Genomic DNA, 23,686 nt, shown 5'->3' with positions numbered 1-23,686 from the left:
GTTGGTTACATGTTGATACTAAAAAAAAAAATCTTAAGATATTTGTATTGAAATGTATGAAAAACTTCTGCTTAAAATGGAAGGCAGTCAGCTCGGTGCATGTATTTTGACTTCTTGCACTTCCTGTCCGACCAAAGGAAGTTGGAATCTTCCAGTGAGGAGGAAAAAAAAACCTTCAGTTCTGAAAAATCTTGTGACTGACACTGACATTGGCTGTGAGAGGCCTTCTGAAGCACCAAGGGGGTGAGGGTGGGGGGGACCAGTGATCCACAGCACGTTTCCTCATAGCTGTACTCTTCATCGTCATCCACGCACACCAAATAAATCTGTCAGCACACCATGGCTGTCTCTTCCACTGCTGTATCCATTTATCCTTTGTGTCTGAGCAATGTGGCGTGGTGTGAATAACCACCATATGCTGTGACCTGGCATTATGTTGACATCCATGTGAATTGGTGTCAAACCACTGACAGCAACATTAGGTGCTGGATTTTCTGGACTGACAGTAATTTATTTATTACTTCCAGTTTCATTGCATGGATCCATTAAAATGATAGACTTCTTGTATTTTTCTTTAAAACCTACAGAGTAGTAGCTTTATAAACCAGTGTAGGTCATGTACACTCTGCATGTGCCTAATCTGACGTGGTAGGAGTTTGTCGAGAATTACTTCAAATTTGGCAATGTTTAACTACCTACTATGTTTCTAACAGGGCAGCAGCAGAACCGTGCTTTAACAAAGGTGAGTAGAACTCATTCCATTTGTCATCAGACCTTTTCACCTTGTATAAAGAATTACATTTCTTCTCTGCTAGTTTGTATTTAAGGATAATGTTTGAGCATTCTATTTTGCATTACAACTTTCGTTAATTATGGTACAGCTGAATTGAGATGCTCTATCACCTGACAAAAGTGACCAGAAAAATGAAAATCTAAGTTAGTGAAGCATAAAGTGTCTGAGGCATATCACCCACCAAATAATGACATCATGTGGTTTATTGATACATTTACCAGTGTAGTTGGTCTGACTGGCCTTAATAATTTTACTAAATTTGATGATTTTGATACAGGTGTAAGTTCACAACCTTTTAAATATAGTAAGCTCAGACACTACATGAACACAAACACTAAAATAGATTATGCTACAATCAGCAAAAATGTTAGAGATAATGTAAACTACAGTTGTGTGTCTGAGCTTACTATATTTAAAAGGTGAACTTGCATCCGTATTAAAATCATGAAATATAGTAAAATTATTAAGGCCAGTCAGACCAACTACCCTGGTAAATGTATCCATAAACCACATGATGTCATCATTTGGTGGGTGATATGCCTCGGACACTTCATGCTTCATTAACTTATTGTCATCACTGTGGAGCACAACACTCATTTTGAATCCTGCTTCTGTGGCGTTGTGTTAAAGAAGGGGATTTTTTTTAAACTGCTACATGTTTTCTGGCATAAACTGTCACACCATTGCTTTCATGGCGTTGGCTGCAAGAACTGTTTGCTAATAAGTAGCCTTCTAATTGGTAATATATTATTTCCCTGGACTTTCATCTGAGTTAATACTAAAAATTGTGGTTACTGTTCCTTTATGAATATTTGCAATATGTAGAGTTTGTTTCTGAGGTACGGTGCATTTAAATGCAACATCTTTAAAGGTGATATTCCTTTGTTGGATTACTGTTTTGCATGAGTTACATTTACTTAAGTTACCTTTATTATTACACTAGCCTAATACATTAATAGGGCATTTATGATTGTGTTGCAATAATTATATATTTTACAGCCTGGATTTTCTCCAAGTACACAGGACTCTGACACATCTGAACTACATCCCTGAAGATTAGTTGACAGTACAGTATAAATTTGCTACATAATGCCTGTATAGTGCCACCTTCATAACGCTAATCATTTCATTCAAAGACATTTGTTAGACATGGAAGTCCAGGGAAGTGGATTGATAATTTCTCTGTGATTTTGCTTGAAATTTTGTTGCTCTCCATGCCTCACCTTAAAGGTTATTTTCTTTCAACTGTTTCAGGAATGTCTATCTTCAGAAGACCATCTTACATCCAGTACATTCAATATTGTCAAAACAGAGAATGAGGACAATGAGGGGCACACAGGGAGTAATGATGACGGGGAGGTGAGTCACGTTCCTCTGTAATACGACGATTCTATTATTCAGGCACTCCACGTGTCTTGTATAATTGTGCCTCGGCAAAGGCTTCTAATGAGGAGAGGGTTCGACTTCTTGAAACGGTGATGTAGGTTGAGGTCCAAAGTATCACAACCTGCAGTCATTCAACCTGGTGGTCTCTTGTTTGCGAGAAATGGATGAAAAAATATTTTGGAATTTGGCGTGATGTTCTATGGCTTTAAAAATAGTTATGTTAATCAAAGTATTTTCATAGTGTAGTGATTATCGTGAGGATGTCACATGAAAAAGGTTGTGGGTTCAAATCTTGTCAGCTGCATTGAAATCTCTTATATTTAAATCTTATCGAAAATTCTGTAAGCATTATTTTTATTCAGTTAATTGGTTTAAATGCAGTTTTTTGTTTCTATTCCATTGTCACATCATTTTAATCAGCATGTTAACTGTCAGTTGCTCTCATTTCTTCTTCCTATCATTCGTTTTCCACTTGGAATCTTTCTGCATGTAAATTTCATTATTTTTATTTATCTGTCATAGCATTTACACATTTAAAACTACTGATTTATTGGTTAAAAACAAAAGACGAATCTATTGTATGGACTGTGCAGTGGTGTCAAAAATGTTTTTCTCATTAGTAGATGTCCATTATTTTTAATGAAAATTGTCACATAAACATTTAAAACATAACTTCTTACTGTACTGTGTACAAAGTAATGCAGATAAAGATTAAAACAAAAGAAGGGATCATAGCCTACATAAAAGAAGATTCAGCAAAATGAGGAATAAACATAATGGATGCAGTAACATGAACGGAAATAGAATATGATAAGAGAGAAAGAAATAAATTGAAATCAGTAAATAATTATTATTAAAATCACATTCACAGAGGTTCCAATTGGAAAAGGAATGATAGGAAGGAGAAATGACAGCAATTGGAAAATAATGGTCAGTCATTTCAATATAGATTAAAAACATAAAAAAATTCAAAGCACATGACAAGAATCAAACTCAAAATCTCTTGTGTGCAAGGGTCACACAATAACTTGTAGTGCCTCAAGAATTTCGGTGTAAATTCTAGAAACACTCAGCCTTCCACCGTCTCAAACACCCGATATTTTAGGTACGAGTGTGGGAGAGTGAGAACATTTCTACCGATCCACCTGTTTCTATGTGCACGTCGGAAGTTTGTTATTAGAAAACTGTAAGGGGGCGAGTCACTGACGGTGACAAGTGTTTGCCGCCATCGCCACAGAAGGCATGATGAAAACTCAAGGAATAATTATGGAATATTCTTTGATGTGTTAGTGAAAGTGATTATTGTAGAAAAGATAAGGAAACAATTGACTATATACTTTTAACTCACTTCATTTCTTGGACTTGAAGAAGTCAAGATGCATGTTCATTTTTTCATATGGTTTTCGAACCAACTATTATGCCTCAATGTACTTAAATATTTCTAAACCTCGAGATACGAGTGAGACGACGAAGACATTTATATCTCTAAAAAGAGAATTTTGCTCTGCATAGTAGTTCTAGTACATCATTAATCAACGAGTACATTGACACTAAAGTTCATATATGTGATCAATAGATAACAGAAATAAGAATATATTATTTTCTGTCACGAAAAACATTAGATTGTGGCAATCAAAGTGACAGAAGAGAAGACGCCAACTTTTCGACTAAGAAGATTGGGTGTAGAGAGTAAGCAGTTTTCACGCACGTACATTGCGCCAACGCCGATGCCGACTGCGCCAGTTGCTGCTCACCAGTGCTGACTCCTTGTCCACTCGCCGACGATGACACTGAAACCGACATTCGACGCCGCTGGTGCCACTGCCGTCTCCTGGCCCTGATTACACATCCGCTCACCAACGCAGCTAGATTCTACGACAGGTGAGCAAAAACCAATAATTATTTGGTAAAGTTGAGGCGATGGTTGAATGATAAACTGTTAATGTAGATACTGTACTCAGTGGTGAATTTTCTTCTAGATGATTATTAGGTCTAAGATCAATAAAATTACGGATCAAGAACAGAAACAAACTTCAGAACCAGCCATGGCCATTAAAGTGACTAGGGAAATGTCAGATTGGTCTGAAGTAGTGAATTTAATCAAAGCTCAAAATGCCCAAATTGCAACTTTAAATGAAAAATTATATGCACTGATTGCAAATTCAGTCACTTTAAGACAAGAACTAAGTGCTAGAGTAGATGACCAAAGTGCTAAGTTGGATGACGAGAAGGCTGATTCGGCCACTCTAGGTGAAAGATTAGATGCTCAGAGTGAAATTCTGAGTAATGAAAGTGAAACCTTGAACACTCAAGCAGCAAATATAGTTTTATTAAAAACTGAATTTGACTCTAGTACTTTGAATATTCATGTTAATCAACTATTTACTGAATTTAACCAGAGACAGGATGAGCAATTTCAGAATTTAGCTAAAAAACTAGAATTGATATTGAAGATAAATATAATAATGTAGAATCTGAATTTAGTGAAAAATTAAAATTTTGTGAAAATGTATGTAATGTTAAATTTAATTCCGTAAGACAGGAAATGAATACTTTGAAAGAGATCAACGTAAGGAAGTAATGTCGATTATTCAATCGAAAATCCCAGGTGTTACTACATGCATTGTTAGTTTGTGAGTAGTTAATATAGGATGAAGTTTTAAAGGAAAAATAGCCAACTTTGACATTATAAATGTAAGTAGTTTGGCGGAACCATTTGAACTAATTAAAGATCGAGAAGTTACTGAGAGTATAATCTCTGGAAACATTTCAGTGGTTGCTTTTTCCGAACTTAATGATGCTAGCAAGGTTATGGATGACTTGTGCGAAGAATTCGAACTTGTCTGTGACAAAATAGAAAATAACTTTACTTAATGTTGTGTTTCCTAGTAAAGTGGTAATTGTTTTGCTGTGGGGAGACCTTCACACAAAATTTAATGTGAATTACTGGTCTGCATTTGCTCAAGTGAGGTTAATGTCAGATTCTTGGGATCTGGACAGAGTCACATTTGTCTTCCAGGGACGTTAACATTCTGTGTTAATGGGTGGAGTGACAACTGTCGGATTCCTAGTTGTTTTCGGTATTTCTTCTGTACTATTTTTCCTGTACCAAATTCCCTTCAAATCTTGAACTATTCTGTAATCTATTCTTGAATTCTTAAGCTATCCTATAGGTTTAGTATATATGAAACCGGAATATGACTAAAAGATATACTGATTAAAGAGGATCAGAGATAAACAGTGATCTCTAGAAATGAAATGAAACAAATAGAATATTATATTCATGGAAAGTATAATATGAGGGTACTAATTAAACAGAGTGATATTGAGATGACAAAAACTGATTAGAGTATTGTATGTGTGCAAAGGATAGTAATCTGGTTAACTAAACAACTAATATGCTATAGTAAGGTGAAGGTGAGAATGTCCGTTCTGTAGGAGACATTTAACATAATACCTCCTCCGGCTTCTAACTCAAGTACTGGTGAAGTAGGGATCCTGGGGAAGGGGGGTGGGAAGGGTTTTCCTGTCATTGGGGCTATCTTCTTTCACTTCTTTGATCTTAGCAACCTGTTCTACTTTTTCCTTTCTTACTTCTCATCTGAGTACTTACCTTTCTTTTCTTTCCATGTTCATCTACGTACACACAAAGATACACTTAAACACAAACAGGAGAATTACGAATTAGAAACCAGAAATGATGTCAGAACTGCCAAGGGATGTAGGGGAATAAGGATATATGTACATCTGGGTAGATTCACACATTATATGGTTTTATATGTAACTGTTCTGCATCGTTCCATTTTTTTTTTCCTTCATCACTTCTTATGTATACATACATGTATATAAAGAAAGAAGGGTAACAATCAACTCATGCGTCTTGGAGCCCAGTTTATAGGGAAACAGATGTAACCAAAAAGTACAATTCATTTTTAAATGAATTCATGTCTTTATTTGAGTCCATCTTTCCCAAAAAGAGTAGTTAGAAATAGTCATATAGGCAATGCCAAGAAGTCTTGGTTCACTACAGGGATAATAACATCTTGTAGAACAAAGAGGATGTTATACAGTTCTCTCAGGACTTGTAATGGTCCAAAGAAATGACAGCACTACAAACTTTACTGTAACATTCTCAAGAAGGTTATAAATAAATATAAAAGTATGTGCATAAAATCAGAAATTGAAAGCTCAGAAAATAAAATTAAAACTATATGGAATGTAATTAAAGAGGGAAACTGGTAAGAAAACAGGGAACATGTCTCAGGTAGAGATTAAAACAGGGGACAGTATCACAAAGAAACCTGAGTTGGTTACAGAAATATTTGATAACCACTTTTGAGAGCAGCAGAGAAGACAGGCTGTAATGGTCCTATGGAAGAATCATTGTCCCTCCTACAGAAAGCTATTAGCAACAGATATCCCACAGTTATATATACCTCAAGTTACGGTAAGCGAAGTCATAAGAGTAATTAGACCCTTAAAAAATAAAAATTCTGCTGGTGTGGACAATATTTCTAGTAAAATACTGAAACACTGTTATAAATTTGTTAGTCCCGTCTTATGCAACATATACAATACACCCCTACAAGAAAGGATTGTCCCTGACTGACTAAAATTGGCTGTAGTTATTCCTCTCTTTAAAAAAGGTGATAAATAACAATGTAACAAACTATCGCTCAATATCACTATTAACTACCTTCTTGTAAATTCTTGAAAAACTCATGCACAGGAGGATTGTAGATCATCTCAACTTCCACACTATTTTAAGCAAAAATCAGTTTGGTTTTCATGATGGTCTTTGTACTGACCAGGCAATATTCTCTTTCAGCAACCAAGTTTTGGAAGCCATTAACAAAAAAAGTCTCCAGTGGGTATTTTTAGTGATCTTACGAAAGCTTTTGACTGTGTAAACCACTAAATTCTTTTGAAAAAGGCAGAATACTATGGTTTAGGTGGTACTGTTGGCTTGTGGCTACAATAATATCTAAAGGATCAGAAGCAGACTGTACTGCTAAATGGCTCTTCTGGAGAACCTGCCTCTTCTGAGTGGGGCACGATAACGTGTGGTGTACCTCAAGGCTCCGTTTTGTGCCCACTGCTATTCCAATCTTCATTAATGATCTTCCTCATTGTTCTGAGACAGACAGCAAATTTACCCTGTTCACTGATGATACCACAATTCTAAATGACAGTTTGATAGATCACAATCTTGAACAAACTACAAATACTGTTCTTAATGACATCTTAAATTGGTTCTCCTCAAATGGTCTCTCACTCAATGTAAATAAAACTCATTATATGAGGTTCCATAAATCACAAAGTAATCTCGATGAAATTAACATAAAATGTAGAGATAAACCAATACAGAAAGTTGAAGATACAAAATTCCTGGGTGCTTTTTTATATTTTTGTCCTCCTCGCCGTGTCCGGCGACAGCGACTCCGTCAGTCTTCTCTGTCCTTGTTGTGGTAGGCTCGGATGTGGCTCGCGAATCCGAATTTCGCTTTGAATATCCTGTTGCATGAAGCACAGTGAAGTTGACCAGCAGAGTTGTAAGTATATGTGTAGACAGGCTTGAGCTGAGATTTTCGGAGCTCTCTTTTAGCATCCAGGTTCATTAGACGCTTTTGCTCGAATTGTTCGATGCTCTTATGTACAGTTGATCGCCACTCCGATCGGCGCAATGCTAGCTCCTCCCAACGGTTGCTCGGAATGCCACAGGCTGCAAGGTGGCGTTTAATGGTGTCTTTATATCGCAGGTGTTGACCACCTTTCCTCCTCTTCCCGCACGAGAGCTGCGAGTAGAACACCGCTTTAGGTAGCCTACTGTCATCCATGCGTACTATGTGACCACTCCATCTCAGTTGATGTTTCATTATTAAAGCTTCAATACCAGCCAGTTTCATGCGGCGCAAAATCTCCGTGTTTGGGACACGGTCTTCCCATTTGATGCGCAGAATTGATCTCAGACATCGAAGATGAAATTTATCTAGCTTCTTAATGTCAGCTTTGTAACAGCATCAGGTTTCCGAGGCATAGAGTAAGGTGGATAATACTACTGCTTTGTAGACTGCAATTTTTGTTTGTAGTTTGAGATCATGTGATTTCCATACTCGGTCAGTAAGCTTACCGAAGGCTGAGGCTGCGCTGGCTATACGCGCTGCGATTTCCGTTGTCAGGCTGTTGTCACTTCTAATTTGGCTTCCCAGGTATTTGAAATTTGACACATTTTGCAAGGGTTTGTTATTTATCTCAATACTGGAGTCATCTCCATTAAGACCTCTAAGTGGCTGTTTGAGAACTTGCGTCTTAGTGATGCTAATGGCTAAGCCAAATCTTCTGCAGGAGGCATTTAGCAGATTTATGTAAGTCTGAAGAGTTTCGCAAGAATTAGCCATCATGCATACATCATCCGCGTAGAGAATCTCTAAGATGGATAGTTTGGTTACGCGACTTTTTGTTCTGAGGCGACAGATGTTGAAGACACTTTTGTCTGTCCTTGTGTCGAGACTAATTTGATTACTACAGGCTTTGGTCGCGTCTCTCATAACAATTGCGAAGTAAAGTGAGAAGAGTGTGGGAGCCAGAACACAGCCGTTTTACACCACACGTCACGGGAAACTGTTCTGAGAGCTTGTCCTCATGGCGGATTTTTGCCATCATGTTTTCATGAAACTGCCGAATCAAACTGACAATTTTGTCAGGGCACCCAGTTTTCTTTAGTATGATCCAGAGAGCTTCCCGTGGGACACGATCAAAAGCTTTTTCCAGGTCTACAAAGTACATGAACAAAGGCCGATGTTGCTCTAAGCTTTTCTCTTGCATTTGTTTGATAACAAATATGGCATCCACTGTGCCTCTGTTTGGGCGAAATCCACACTGGGTCTCTGGTAGCAGTTTTTCTGCAAAGTGTGTTAACCGGGTGTTAATTATGTGGACAAGGACTTTTCCCGCTGCTGAGAGAAGAGAAATGCCCCTGTGGGAGCTGCAGTCTGATATGTCACCCTTGCCTTTATAGATCTTGGAAATACAAGCATCTTTCCAGTCTTGTGGAATCATTTCATACTCCCAAATCCTTAAGATCAGAGCAAACAATGGTTTCTTGATGTTTGGCCCCCCCATATTTATATAGCTCTGATGGAAGCTATCTAATCCTGCTGTTTTGTCATTTTTCAGCTTAGCCAGTGCTGAAATGAATTCATCGTAGGAAGGGGCATCCGCAAGTTGTTCCTCAACTGGCAGGTCTTCAAGTGCTTCTATGTATGGAATATCGGTTGTCTGATGGTCGGGATTAAGAACGTCATTAAAATGTTCTGCCCACCGAGACAAGATGTCACTCTGTTGCGTCAGCCGACAACTTTTATCTTTGTTATAGACTGGTGCTATCTTCCCAACTCTTGGACCACAGATAGTTTTCAGGGACTCAAAGAATCTGCCCGTTTGGTGTGTGTCGGCATATAACTGTATTTTATTTGCTTTATTTGCCCACCTACTGTCTTTGAGAGCACGTACCTTCACTTTCAGATTGTAATGCGCTGCTCTACGCTTGTTATCATCAGGGGTGCAAAGAGAGGTTCTGAAATCATTAATTAGCTTTCTGATCTCTGGATCTGAGTCGTCAAACCAGTCCTGGTGCTTCTTCTGAGGCTTTCTCTAGACTTCTGAAGCACAGCCACGCAGTCTGCTAGCGTATGCACTCCACTGTTCATCTACAGGGGCAGATTCAGATATCAAAAGGCCATCGACACCAAATTTTTCGTCCAGGTTTGCTCTCATGGTCTGATCATTGGCCAAGATTTTACAGGACAATTTTGTTGGTATTTTGTGTGACGCTCGGCGTGGTGCCTTCAAAGTTATCTTTAATTTGGACCTCACGAGTCGATGGTCTGTCCATCCCTGAGCGCCTCTCATTGCACGTGTGACCAGTACGTCACCAAGATCTTTTTTCCGTACTATCACATAATCCAGAAGGTGCCAGTGTTTAGATCGCGGATGCATCCATGTCGTTTTATATTTTTCAGGCAGACGAAAATATGTATTTGTCAGACAGAGTTCAAACTCGGCACATAGAGTTAGAAGATCCAAACCATTCGAGTTGCATTTTCCAATCCCATGGCGACCGAGAACTCCATTCCAAGCACTGAAATCATTCCCAACATGAGCATTAAAATCACCAAGTAACAGAAGTTTATCTGCAGAAGGAATATCCCTAAGGACATGTCGGAGGTCTTGGTAGAACTTGTTCTTCTCTTCATCCAGAGATGGCAATGTAGGTGCGTATACATTGATCAACTGAAGATATTTCTTGGATGCCAGGTGAAGTCTGAGTGTTATTATTCTGTCACTGATACCTTTTGGGAGTTCTGTTAGTGAACATACCAATTTATTGCGTATGGCAAAGCCTACCCCACTTTCCGCCCTTTCAGTGGATGATTTTCCACTCCAGTAGTAGGTATAACCTCCGAGCGGTTCACATAACTGTCCAGAGTCACTAAGATGTGTTTCACTTATGGCGGTAATGTCGATGTTATATCTAGCCAATTCCCTTGCGATAAGTCCTGTCTTTCTCTCTGGGCACTGATTATGGTCGTTATCCTGTAAAGTACGGACGTTCCAGACTCCAATCATTAGATATTTAAGGTAACTGTTTATTTTATTATTTTTTGACCGCATATGTTAGTGAACAAGTGACCGCAGTTTGCCACTTGTGCTGGGTTGAGACGGGCTATGTTTAGGCCACATTTTCTAGGCCCCTCCCTGGATTAGGGAAAGCAGAGCAATCCTAAATAGGGCTGCTTTGTCGTCTGACGAGCTGCCAAACCAGTCCTCCCGTCTCTCACGAGTACCTGAACGACCATCACCATCTGACCGCCTAACGTGCAGGGCACCAACTAAGGTTCAGGTACACCAAACCCTTGCCTCACCATCAGTACTCCATTGCCGCAGGACTTTCAAAGCTCGTAGTCCATTGAAACTTTGCCGGAGTCATCTGCGCGTGAAGGTATTTAAAGTGGACAAGCAGTTGCGCAGATGCAGATCCACTCTCTCGTCCTCTGCCTCTGGTTGGCAGTGGATCGTAGGGCCGATACGACTGGCAAGAGGCAGGGGATGCAGTGAATGGCCATATGCCACTGGAAGTATCCTGACATACGCCCTTAAGGCACATCACAGGTGCCTTGCTTCGTCGGTACAGAAGCCGTGAGTGTTTACCTATCATATTACCCGCCTCCTACACCGATGAAGAGACTGACAGAAGGGAAGAAGGAAAGGGAAGGGACTGGAAGTGAAAGGGAGGAAAGGACGGTAGGTCGTTGTGAGGCACACTTCGTCTGGCTCCTCTGCTGAGACCTGACCGGCTAGGTTGAACCTGCCAGTAGCTACGCTACCACCGGTATAGCTCTCAGCATCACAGGAACACGCAAACTCTCCCACCCGCACGGACAGTGCTACGATAAGGTGGTGCCTCCAGGGAGAGTCCTGGGTGCTTATGTTGTTGTTGTTGTGGTCTTCAGTCCTGAGACTGGTTTGATGCAGCTCTCCATGCTACTCTATCCTGTGCAAGCTTCTTCAATCTCCCAGTACCTACTGCAACCTACATCCTTCTGAATCTGCTTAGTGTATTCATCTCTTGGTCTCCCTCTACGATTTTTACCCTCCACGCAGCCCTCCAATGCTAAATTTGTGATCCCTTGATGCCTCAAAACATGTCCTACCAACCGATCCCTTCTTCTAGTCAAGTTGTGCCACAAACTTCTCTTCTCCCCAATCCCCAACCTCCTCATTAGTTATGTGATCTACCCACCTTATCTTCAGCATTCTTCTGTAGCACCACATTTCGAAAGCTTCTATTCTCTTCTTATCCAAACTAGTTATCGTCCATGTCCCACTTCCGTACATGGCTACACTCCATACAAATACTTTCAGAAACGACTTCCTGACACCTAAATCTATACTCGATGTTAACAAATTTCTCTTCTTGAGAAACGCTTTCCTTGCCATTGCCAGTCTACATTTTATATCCTCTCTACTTCGACCATCATCGGTTATTTTACTCCCTAAATAGCAAAACTTCTTTACTACTTTAAGTGTCTCATTTCCTAATCTAATTCCCTCAGCATCACCCGACTTAATATGACTACATTCCATTATCCTCGTTTTGCTTTTGTTGATGTTCATCTTATATCCTCCTTTCAAGACACTGTCCATTCCGTTCAACTGCTCTTCCAAGTCCTTTGCTGTCTCTGACAGAATTACAATGCCATCGGCGAACCTCAAAGTTTTTACTTCTTCTCCATGAATTTTAATACCTACTCCGAATTTTTCTTTTGTTTCCTTTACTGCTTGCTCAATATACAGATTGAATAACATCGGGGAGAGGCTACAACCCTGTCTCACTCCTTTCCCAACCACTGCTTCCCTTTCATGCCCCTCGACTCTTATAACTGCCATCTGGTTTCTGTACAAATTGTAAATAGCCTTTCGCTCCCTGTATTTTACCCCTGCCACCTTCAGAATTTGAAACAGAGTATTCCAGTCAACATTGTCAAAAGCTTTCTCTAAGTCTACAAATGCTAGAAACGTAGGTTTGCCTTTTCTTAATCTTTGTTCCAAGATAAGTCGTAAGGTCAGTATTGCCTCACGTGTTCCAACATTTCTACGGAATCCAAACTGATCTTCCCCGAGGTCGGCTTCTACCAGTTTTTCCATTCGTCTGTAAAGAATTCGCGTTAGTATTTTGCAGCTGTGACTTATTAAACTGATAGTTCGGTAATTTTCACATCTGTCAACACCTGCTTTCTTTGGGATTGGAATTATTACATTCTTCTTGAAGTCTGAGGGTATTTCGCCTGTCTCATACATCGTGCTCACCAGATGGTAGAGTTTTGTCATGACTGGCTCTCCCGAGGCCATCAGTAATTCTAATGGAATGTTGTCTACTCCCGGGGCCTTGTTTCGACTCAGGTCTTTCAGTGCTCTGTCAAACTCTTCACGCAGTATCTTATCTCCCATTTCATCTTCATCTACATCCTCTTCCATTTCCATAATATTGTCCTCAAGTACATCGCCCTTGTATAAACCCTCTATATACTCCTTCCACCTTTCTGCCTTCCCTTCTTTGCTTAGAACTGGGTTGCCATCTGAGCTCTTGATATTCATACAAGTGGTTCTCTTCTCTCCAAAGGTCTCTTTAATTTTCCTGTAGGCAGTATCTATCTTTCCCCTAGTGAGACAAGCCTCTACATCCTTACACTTGTCCTCTAGCCATCCCTGCTTAGCCATTTTGCACTTCCTGTCGATTTCATTTTTGAGGCGTTTGTATTCCTTTTTGCCTGCTTCATTTACTGCATTTTTATATTTTCTCCTTTCATCAATTAAATTCAATATTTCTTCTGTTACCCAAGGATTTCTATTAGCCCTCGTCTTTTTACCTACTTGATCGTCTGCTGCCTTCACCACTTCATCCCTCAGAGATACCCATTCTTCTACTACTGTATTTCTTTCCCCTATTCCTGTCAATTGTTCCCTTATGCCCTCCCTGAAACTCTCTACAACCTCTGGTTCTTTCAGTTTATCCAGGTCCCATCTCCTTAAATTCCCACCTTTTTGCAGTTTCTTCAGTTTCAATCTGCAGTTCATAACCAATAGATTGTGGTCAGAATCCACATCTGCCCCTGGAAATGTCTTACAATTTAAAACCTGGTTCCTAAATCTCTGTCTTACCATTATATAATCTATCTGATACCTTTTAGTATCTCCAGGATTCTTCCAGGTATACAGCCTTCTTTTATGATTCTTGAACCAAGTGTTAGCTATGCTTAAGTTATGCTCTGTGCAAAATTCTACAAGGCGGCTTCCTCTTTCATTCCTTCCCCCCAATCCATATTCACCTACTATGTTTCCTTCTCTCCCTTTTCATAGTGACGAATTCCAGTCACCCATGACTATTAAATTTTCGTCTCCCTTCACTACCTGAATAATTTCTTTTATCTCGTCATACATTTCATCAATTTCTTCATCATCTGCAGAGCTAGTTGGCATATAAACTTGTACTACTGTAGTAGGCATGGGCTTTGTGTCTATCTTGGCCACAATAATGCGTTCACTATGCTGTTTGTAGTAGCTAACCCGCACTCCCATTTTTTTATTCATTATTAAACCTACTCCTGCATTACCCCTATTTGATTTTGTATTTATAACCCTGTAATCACCTGACCAAAAGTCTTGTTCCTCCTGCCACCGAACTTCACTAATTCCCACTATATCTAACTTTAACCTATCCATTTCCCTTTTCAAATTTTCTAACCTACCTGCCCGATTAAGTGATCTGACATTCCACACTCCGATCCGTAGAACGCCGGTTTTCTTTCTCCTGATAATGACGTCCTCTTGAGTAGTCCCCGCCCGGAGATCCGAATGGGGGACTATTTTACCTCCGGAATATTTTACCCAAGAGGACGCCATCATCATTTAATCATACAGTAGAGCTGCATGTCCTCGGGAAAAATTACGGCTGTAGTTTCCCCTTGCTTTCAGCCGTTCGCAGTACCAGCACAGCAAGGCCGTTTTGGTTAATGTTACAAGGCCAGATCAGTCAATCATCCAGACTGTTGCCCCTGCAACTACTGAAAAGGCTGCTGCCCCTCTTCAGGAACCACATGTTTGTCTGGCCTCTCAACAGATACCCCTCCGTTGTGGTTGCACCTACGGTACGGCCATCTGTATCGCTGAGGCACGCAAGCCTTCCCACCAACGGCAAGGTCCATGGTTCATAGGGGGGTGGGTGCTTATATAGACAGCAAATGTAATTGGTCAGTTCACATTCTTCATTTATGTAAAAAACTTGGCTTGGCAACATTTGCATTATGGGTAATTACTTCAGTGGCTGAAGTTGATGCCATTAAGGTTGCCTACTTTGGCTACTTCCACTCATTGATGTCATATGCTATCATATTCTGGGGGAACCAACCGCTTGCAAAAAAAGTTATCACCGTCAAAAAAAAAAAAAAAAAAAAAAACCAATCAGAATAATGTGTGGGGTCCATCAAAGACACTCTTGCAGGCACTTGTTTCGAAATATAGGTATCCTAACAACTGCCTCACAGTATATTTTTTCCTTGCTGACCTTTGTGTGAAAAATTATTCTATCTACCAAGACAACAGTAAATCCATGGCTGTAACACCAGAAACAAAAACAATCTACATGTCGAAATGAAACGTCTCACTCTGGTACAAAGAGGAGTTTTCTACTCCAGCATTAAGCTGTTCAATGCTCTCCCACTACATATCAAATGTGTTCATACAGAACTGCCAAAATTTAAACAATCAAAGATTACCTGACAGAGAGATATTTTTATACTGTGGACGGATATTTGAAAGAAAATGTATACCGTCACTAAACTTATTGTGTCTAGAACTAGTTCAATTGATTTTATTGAGCATTTCAGCATTATCACACTTTTTTGCAACAACAGATTTGCTGTACCTCTATTTACTCTTGTAGGCCTAATATCTGATTTAACTTTGTGCTCTTATTTATAATCTTTATTTGAAACTCCTTTTTCTGTTAAATGGTTGTTATGTTATCAAGCTGACATTGTATCTATCACTGTATTTATAGTATGTCTTACTTAAACTATGGACAATTTGGCATTGAATTGCCCTTGTATTTATAGTAAGTTCAAATTGAAACCTGTAAAATTTGACACGTTCCATATCCTCGTGATTGACTCACTAACTGGATCTATGGAACATAAAATAAATAAATAAATAGAGAGACAGGAGCAGGAGAAAGGATATAATAATAATAAACGGTGATAAGCTAAACTGCCCCCCCCCCCCCCCTCGATGAACCATGGACCTTGCCGTTGGTGGGGAGGCTTGCATGCCTCAACGATACAGATAGCCGTACCGTAGGTGCAACCACAACGGAGGGGTATCTGTTGAGAGGCCAGACAAACGTGTGGTTCCTGAAGAGGGGCAGCAGCCTTTTCAATAGTTGCAGGGGCAACAGTGTGGATGATTGACTGATCTGGCCTTGTAACACTAACCAAAATGGCCTTGCTGTTCTGGTACTGCGAACGGCTGAAAGCAAGGGGTAACTACAGCCGTTATTTTTCCCGAGGGCATGCAGCTTTACTGCATGATTCAATGATGATGGCGTCCTCTTGGGTAAAATATTCCGGAGGTAAAATAGTCCCCCATTCGGATCTCCGTGCGGGGACTACTCAAGAGGACGTTGTTATCAGGAGAAAGAAAACTGGCATTCTACGGATCGGAGCATGGAATGTCAGATCACTTAATCGGGCAGGTAGGTTAGAAAATTTAAAAATGAAAATGGATAGGTTAAAGTTAGATATAGTGGGAATTAGTGAAGTTGGGTGGAAGGAGGAAGAAGACTTTTGGTCAGGTGAATACAGGGTTATAAATACGAAATCAAATAGGGGTAATGCAGGAGTCGGTTTAATAATGAACAACAAAATAGGAGTGCGGGTAAGCTACTACAAACAGCATAGTGAACGCATTATTGTGGCCAAGATAGACACGAAGCCCACACCTACTACAGTAGTACAAGTTTATATGCCAACTAGCTCTGCAGATGACGAGGAAATTGATGAAATGTATGATGAGATAAAAGAAATTATTCAGGTAGTGAAGGGTGATGAAAATTTAATAGTCGTGTGTCGCTGGAATTCAAGAGTAGGAAAAGGGAGAGAAGGAAACTTAGTAGGGGAATATGGGTTGGGGCTAAGAAATGAAAGAGGAAGCCGCCTGGTAGAATTTTGTGCAGAGCATAACTTAATCATAGCTAACACTTGGTTTAAGAATCATGAAAGAAGGTTGTATACATGGAATAACCCTGGAGATACTAAAAGGTTTCAGATAGATTATATAATGGTAAGACAGAGATTTAGGAACCAGGTTTTAAATTGTAAGACATTTCCAGGGGCAGATGTGGACTCTGACCACAATCTATTGGTTATGAACTGGAGATTAAAACTGAAGAAACTGCAAAAAAGTTGGAATTTAAGGAGATGGGACCTGGATAAACTAAAAGAACCAGAGGTTGTAGAGAGTTTCAGGGAGAGCATAAGGGATCAATTGACAGGAATGGGGGATAGAAATACAGTAGAAGAAGAATGGGTAGCTTTGTGGGATGAAATAGTGAAGGCAGCAGAGGATAGCGGATCAAATAGGTAAAAAGACGAGGGCTGGTAGAAACCCTTGGGTAACAGAAGAAATATTGAATTTAATTGATGAAAGGAGAAAATATAAAAATGCAGTAAATGAAGCAGGCAAAAAGGAATACAAATCTCTCAAAAATGAGATCAACAGGAAGTGCAAAATGGCTAAGCAGGGATGGTTAGAGGACAAATGCAAGGATGTAGAGGCTTATCTCACTAGGGGTAACATAGATACTGCCTACAGGAAAATTAAAGAGACCTTTGGAGAAAGGAGAACCACTAACATGAATATCAAGAACTTTGATGGAAACCCAGTTCTAAGCAATGAAGGGAAAGCAGAAAGGTGGAAGGAGTATATAGAGGGTCTATACAAGGGCGATGTACTTGAGGACAATATTATGGAAATGGAAGAGGATGTAGATGAGGGTGAAATGGGAGATACGATATTGCGTGAAGAGTTTGACAGAGCCCGGGAGTAGACAACATTCCATTAGAACTACTGACAGCCTTGGGAGAGCCAGTCCTGAAAAAACTCTACCATCTGGTGAGCAAGATGTTTGAGGCAGGCGAAATACCCTCAGACTTCAAGAAGTATATAATAATCCCAATCCCAAAGAAAGCAGGTGTTGACAGATGTGAAAATTACCGAAATATCAGTTTAATAAGGCACAGCTGCAAAATACTAACGCGAATTCTTTACAGATGAATGGAAAAACTAGTAGAAGCCGACCTCGGGGAAGATCAGTTTGGGTGCTGTAGAAATGTTGGAACACGTGAGGCAATACTGACCCTACGACTTATCTTAGAAGCTAGATTAAGGAAAGGCAAACATACATTTCTAGCATTTGTAGACTAAGAGAAAGCTTTTGACAATGTTGATTGGAATAATCTCTTTCAAATTCTGAAGGAAGCAGGGGTAAAATACAGAGTGTTGAAGGCTATTTACAATTTGTACAGAAAGCAGATGGCAGTTATAAGAGTCGAGGGGTATGAAAGGGAAGCAGTGATTGGGAAGGGAGTGAGACAGGCTTGTAGCCTATCCCCGATGTTATTCAATCTGTATATTGAGGAAGCAATAAAGGAAACAAAAGAAAAATTCGGAGTAGGTATTAAAATCCATGGAGAAGAAATAAAAACTTTGAGGTTCGCTGATGACATTGTAATTCTGTCAGAGACAGCAAAGGACGTGGAAGAGCAGTTGAACGGAATGGACAGTGTCTTGAAAGGAGGGTATGATATGAACATCAACAAAAGCAAAACGAGGATAATGGAATGTAGTCGAATTAAGTCAGGTGATGCTCAGGGAATTAGATTAGGAAATGAGACACTTAAAGTAGTAAAGGAGTTTTGCTATTTGGGGAGCAAAATATGATGACAGTTGAAGTAGAGAGGATATAAAATGTAGACTGGCAATGGCAAGGAAAGCATTTCTGAAGAAAAAAAAATTGTTAACATCGAGTATAGATTTAAATGTCATGAAGTCATTTCTGAAAGTATTTGTACGGAGTGTAGCCATGTATGGAAGTGAAATGTGGACGATAAATAGCTTAGACAAGAAGAGAGTAGAAGCTTTCGAAATGTGGTGCTACAGAAGAATGCTGAAGATTAGATGGGTAGATCACATAACTAATGAGGAGGTATTGAATAGAATTGGGGAGAAGAGGAGTTTGTGGCACAACTTGACTAGAAGGAGGTAGGACATAATCTGAGACATCGAGGGATCACCAATTTAGTATTGGAGGGCAGTGTGGAGGGTAAAAATCGTAGAGGGAGACCAAGAGATGAATACACTAAGCAGATTCAGAAGGATGTAGGCTGCAGTAGGTACTGGGAGTTGAAGAAGCTTGCACAGGATAGAGCAGCATGGAGAGCTGCATCAAACCAGTCTCAGGACTGAAGACCACAACAACAACAACAACAACAACAACAAGCTAAATTGGAGTTAATCGTGATAGTCATTTTTGAAAAACCAGGATTACAGGTACTCTGAGTTATAGAGTAGTGTGACTTGATGAATATGTGTAGGCATAGTATCTACTGAGTGTCAGTAAATACAGGTAGACATAGCATCTACTATGAGTTGAAATATATGTGTTCGCATACTATCTGCTTATATGGTAGAAGTGAGGAGAGAAAGAGGACTCTAGGGTATTAGATGAAGTATTAGAAAGTAGAATTGAGGTGTAAAGTAGATTTGTAATTTTACCAGGGACTATTTGATCATAGTGTACATAAAGAAGTATACTAGGGCAATGAACCATGAGGCCTTCTCGGGAAAGATATGGAGGGCGCACCCAGCTTTTATGGGATATAAAAGGCAGATAGGCAGACGTATGAAAGGCTGACCTATACTGTGCGGACAGGGGCACCAAGAAGGGGATTGACCTGTACCATAGGAGGATAGGAATAAGAAAGGGGTGTACCTACCAAAACGGAAGGAGAAAGGGTACGCTTAGGATCAACCCATGTAAGATACAGGTACTGTTCCTAAAGGGAAAAAGGGCAGTATCGTGACAGAAGTCACACATTTAAAGGAAATAGCCTGGTAAGTTTGAGTTCTATGCATCAATAGCCTTATTACGTTCCAGGTTACAAATGTCCAAGAAGATAACATTTTTATTTTACCCAGAGTTTCTCCAAATTACAATATGTGATGAATAAGTACTTACAAGGTAGTAAAAAAAATAGGAACAAACAATAGATTACTCGTGAGTCAGGTACACCTGGAATTTACGATTGGAGGGGGAATAGAAAACAAAAATTTGGTACTCATGAATCTTTGGAGATTGAAAAGAGCTAACTCCAACGTGTGTTGAAAAGTTCACATTTTATAATTGTAGTAAAATATGCACGGTTATTAGTAGAAAGAGATGTACTGTTAAATGATAAAGAATTATCTTGTGTGATATTATTGTACATAATGAATATGTATAAAATATCGCGTGTTCGAGCCAAGGGGAGGGATATGTAGTGCCTCAAGAATTTCGGTGTAAATTCTAGAAACGCTCGGCCTTCCACCATCTCGAACATCCGATATTTTAGGTATGAGTGCGGGAGAGTGAGAACGTCTCTACTGATCTACCTGTTTCTGTGTGCAGGTCGGAAGTTTGTTATTAGAAGACTGTAAGAGGGACGAGTCACTGACGACAAGTGTTTGCTGCCAGTGCCACAGATGATGTGATGAAAACTCAAGGAATAATTATTTAGTATTTCTTGATGCATTAGTGAAAGTGATTATTGTAGAAAAAGAGAAGAAAACAATTGACTATATACTTTTAACTTACTTCATGTCTTAGCTCTGCTTGAGGCAGAGTGCATGTGGTGTCCATAAATTATTGGATTGTTAAGACTTATGATATTGCACTTGTGTTTTATCGAGTCTGACATTTAAAGGCACCATTTGGCTTGCCAGAGTTTACATACTTATGTGAAAAAGTGTAAATGTTGCTTTGTGTTGAGAGTTGAAAATATACCATGAATGAATTGAAAGTGTTCCACAAGCACACAAATTATTTCAAGAATAGAGAAGTAGCTTAATAAATTCCTGTAACCTGCTATGGTCTTTGGAGAAGAAGCTTTTAGAGATCAATGTAACTGATTACCCAGAGACGAGGATCCACTGCATTTCGAAATTTTTTTCCATCGATTGCTTGGAAATGAGGGCCCACCACTGTGAATAGCTGTAGGGTGTGATAGCTTATACCTTAACCTACATCACTGTATAAATGGTTCCAAAATGTCAGTCCCACCATTGGGCACCTCTCCTTGAAAGAAAGAGACCCCAAATAATTATTCCAGAATGAATATTCCAGATTCCGGGCCCAACACCTTCCTGACCTCCTGAGAAAGAGTAGACTGATCTCTGTTTTCAGAAGCAATTGTCTTGAGAGAATTTAATTATTTGTTCAATACGGTAGCAACCATTAAACTCAGTTAAAAATTCCAACAGCTCCTTTCTTCCTCAAGGAGGCAAAGTGATAAACAACAATGTTGTGGCGGTTGGAGCCTCGGCTAAATGTGAAACCTTTCTGAACAAAAAGTTCTGTCCACCAAGTTACAGCTGGCAGTACTTGGCCACTACTCCTCCCAGATGTTGACACTGGGCCTATTTTTCTGAGGGCGGAAGCTCATTACAGAGTGGACACTCTGAAGTCAAAAAACTCTGGTGCACTTTTTGCCAGATTCTCTTTGGACCAACAACTGCAGCCAGATGACTCCAATGTTAACACGGTCTGTTCTTCATAATTTCCATCTTTCATCGAATTACAGTTTGCCTAATCATTATCTTGACCAGAAGATTGTAATATCCCTGATATATTGGATCACATTGTCCTACAAGTTATTAGCGTTTCTTCCTGTTCCATTCACATATGGAGCATGGGAAGAATTATAGAATGATTGTTTGAATAACTCTGTGCATACCGTAACTATTTTAATCTTTAGGGCTCGGATTTTAATTACCTAAAAAACAGTGAAATATACAAGCATTTATGACCTAAAACTTACTTAAATATGACCTTAAAAATAAAATATGACTTAATAGAAGTTTATTTAAAGCATTCTTGTTTGTTATTTAATTTTTTATTCACCATAAAGTAATACAAAATTCACTTCTCAAAATATTGTAAGTATAGTTCTTTCTTTTTGTAGGATTTGTGGCTAATTTGCACCTATTTTTTGCATGTCTGAATGTTTTATTTTCTAAACACAAAGTACAATGAAAAGATCATCTATCGAAACAGTAAAACAATGTTTTTATTTCTACATAGTATTTAAAGTATTTCACCTTATTTAATACCATATGTCAATCTTCAGTATCTGCAAAGTTGCACTGGATCACAAGGTGCATTTTCAGGTTTTCCATTGTCAAAGATCTACCGTTGTCACTGAGGATAGTTTTGGACCTGGAAAAACTCCTCTCCACTTCACAAGATGTCACTGGAGTGTATTTGAAGGCAGCCAGGTCACTGGAGTTCAGCTTTGTTTCAGTATCTTCCAATGTTGCAGCATTACCTGAAAGACTGTCACTAATTTTGCACAGTGTAGAATATCCAAGATTCCGTTGGAGAACACTTTGCAATTTGGTTTTCACTTTGTCAGCCACATGACCACGAGCTCGACCCAACTCACTCTGCACATGTCGGACAATACTCAGGGCCTCACATAGCTGAGTGCCAACAGCTTCCAGTCGTTTGATGGCTTTTGATATCACTGAAAAATTGGCATTGATGTGTGCCAAGTTTTGAGACAATGTATCAGTAAAAACTTCTTTCACATTTTTTATGGCACATGATTCATCGTTATCAAGCTCACAGAAGATTGTCTTTATTTGGGTGTAGTTGGTGCAGTAATACTCAGCAGCATTAAGCCAAGAACCCCATCGTGTAAGAACAGGTTTCGGTGGGAGGGGTGTTGGAGGTGCTTGTGCCTTGAATTTCTGCACCCATAGCAGAGCCTTCACATAGATTTTCTTGCCACAGGAAATGAATTTGTCCATGTCAGGGTAAATTGATTGCACCTCTTTGGCAACTCTGTGCAACGCATGTGCAAGGCAAGTGGCGTACACCATACTGGGGTACAGAATCTGAAGCCCTTTGGCTGCTTTAGGCATATATGAAGCACCATCTGTTACAAGGAGCAAAACGTTATCTCTTTTTCACACCATCCGGCCACAGTAGCTTCAGAGAGTTGTCAAACAAAATAGCAATCGTCGAATTGTTTCACACGTTAGTAGAAACATATCTCTAGGGACATCAGCTTTTAGAACCCCAACAACAACATTTGCAATATATCACCCACTAATATCCGTAGTTTCATCTATCGACAGCCAGACCTTTTGCTCAGCAATAGTAATTTGTATTTTGTTGAGCACATCATTGTAGCATACGGATAAATAGTTCTTTCTCAGTGTTGATTCATCTGGAACTGGATGTGTTGTGTACTTCTCCAAGAACCGTCTGAAGCATGGATTCTTCAGCTTTTTTGTGTGTCCCGTAAGATACGAGAAAAACAGTATGTGCATTTTTGGCAAAAGTTGACGGAAATATGGCCTATTATATTAAAAGTTAGCTGCAATATGACCTATTACTAAAATTTGTTGAAATATGACTTTATATGCTGAATCAAAATACATTTTTTACTCTAAAATGCCTAGATTTGTATATAAATTGTTCTAAAATTCATCCTATAGTTCAGAAAAAAATATGACTTGTCATTAAAATCCGGGCCCTACTAATCTTATGCTCATGATCCTAATATGAGCAATAATAGGGGTTGTAGTACATTTCTCGAGTCCTCATTTAAAGGCAGTTCTTGAAACTTTGTT

General features: G+C 39.4%; 1 protein-coding gene across 7 annotated transcripts in view; it reads left to right on the top strand.

Annotated features, from left to right (window-relative positions):
- LOC126210368 (zinc finger protein 596-like) overlaps positions 1 to 23,686 on the top strand; it is a 206,381-nt gene that overhangs the window by 49,066 nt on the left and 133,629 nt on the right. For all 7 annotated transcript variants that reach the window (XM_049939586.1, XM_049939591.1, XM_049939587.1 and 4 more), the window contains exon 4: positions 2,048 to 2,152. In XM_049939586.1, the coding sequence (XP_049795543.1) occupies positions 2,048 to 2,152 (105 nt within the window). The remainder of the gene's footprint in view (positions 1 to 2,047; positions 2,153 to 23,686) is intronic.

Source organism: Schistocerca nitens, chromosome 10, assembly GCF_023898315.1.
Source record: "Schistocerca nitens isolate TAMUIC-IGC-003100 chromosome 10, iqSchNite1.1, whole genome shotgun sequence".
NCBI lineage: Eukaryota > Metazoa > Arthropoda > Insecta > Orthoptera > Acrididae > Schistocerca > Schistocerca nitens.
The sequence above is the reverse complement of the archived record's forward strand: the minus strand, read 5'-3'. Positions and strand labels throughout refer to the sequence as shown.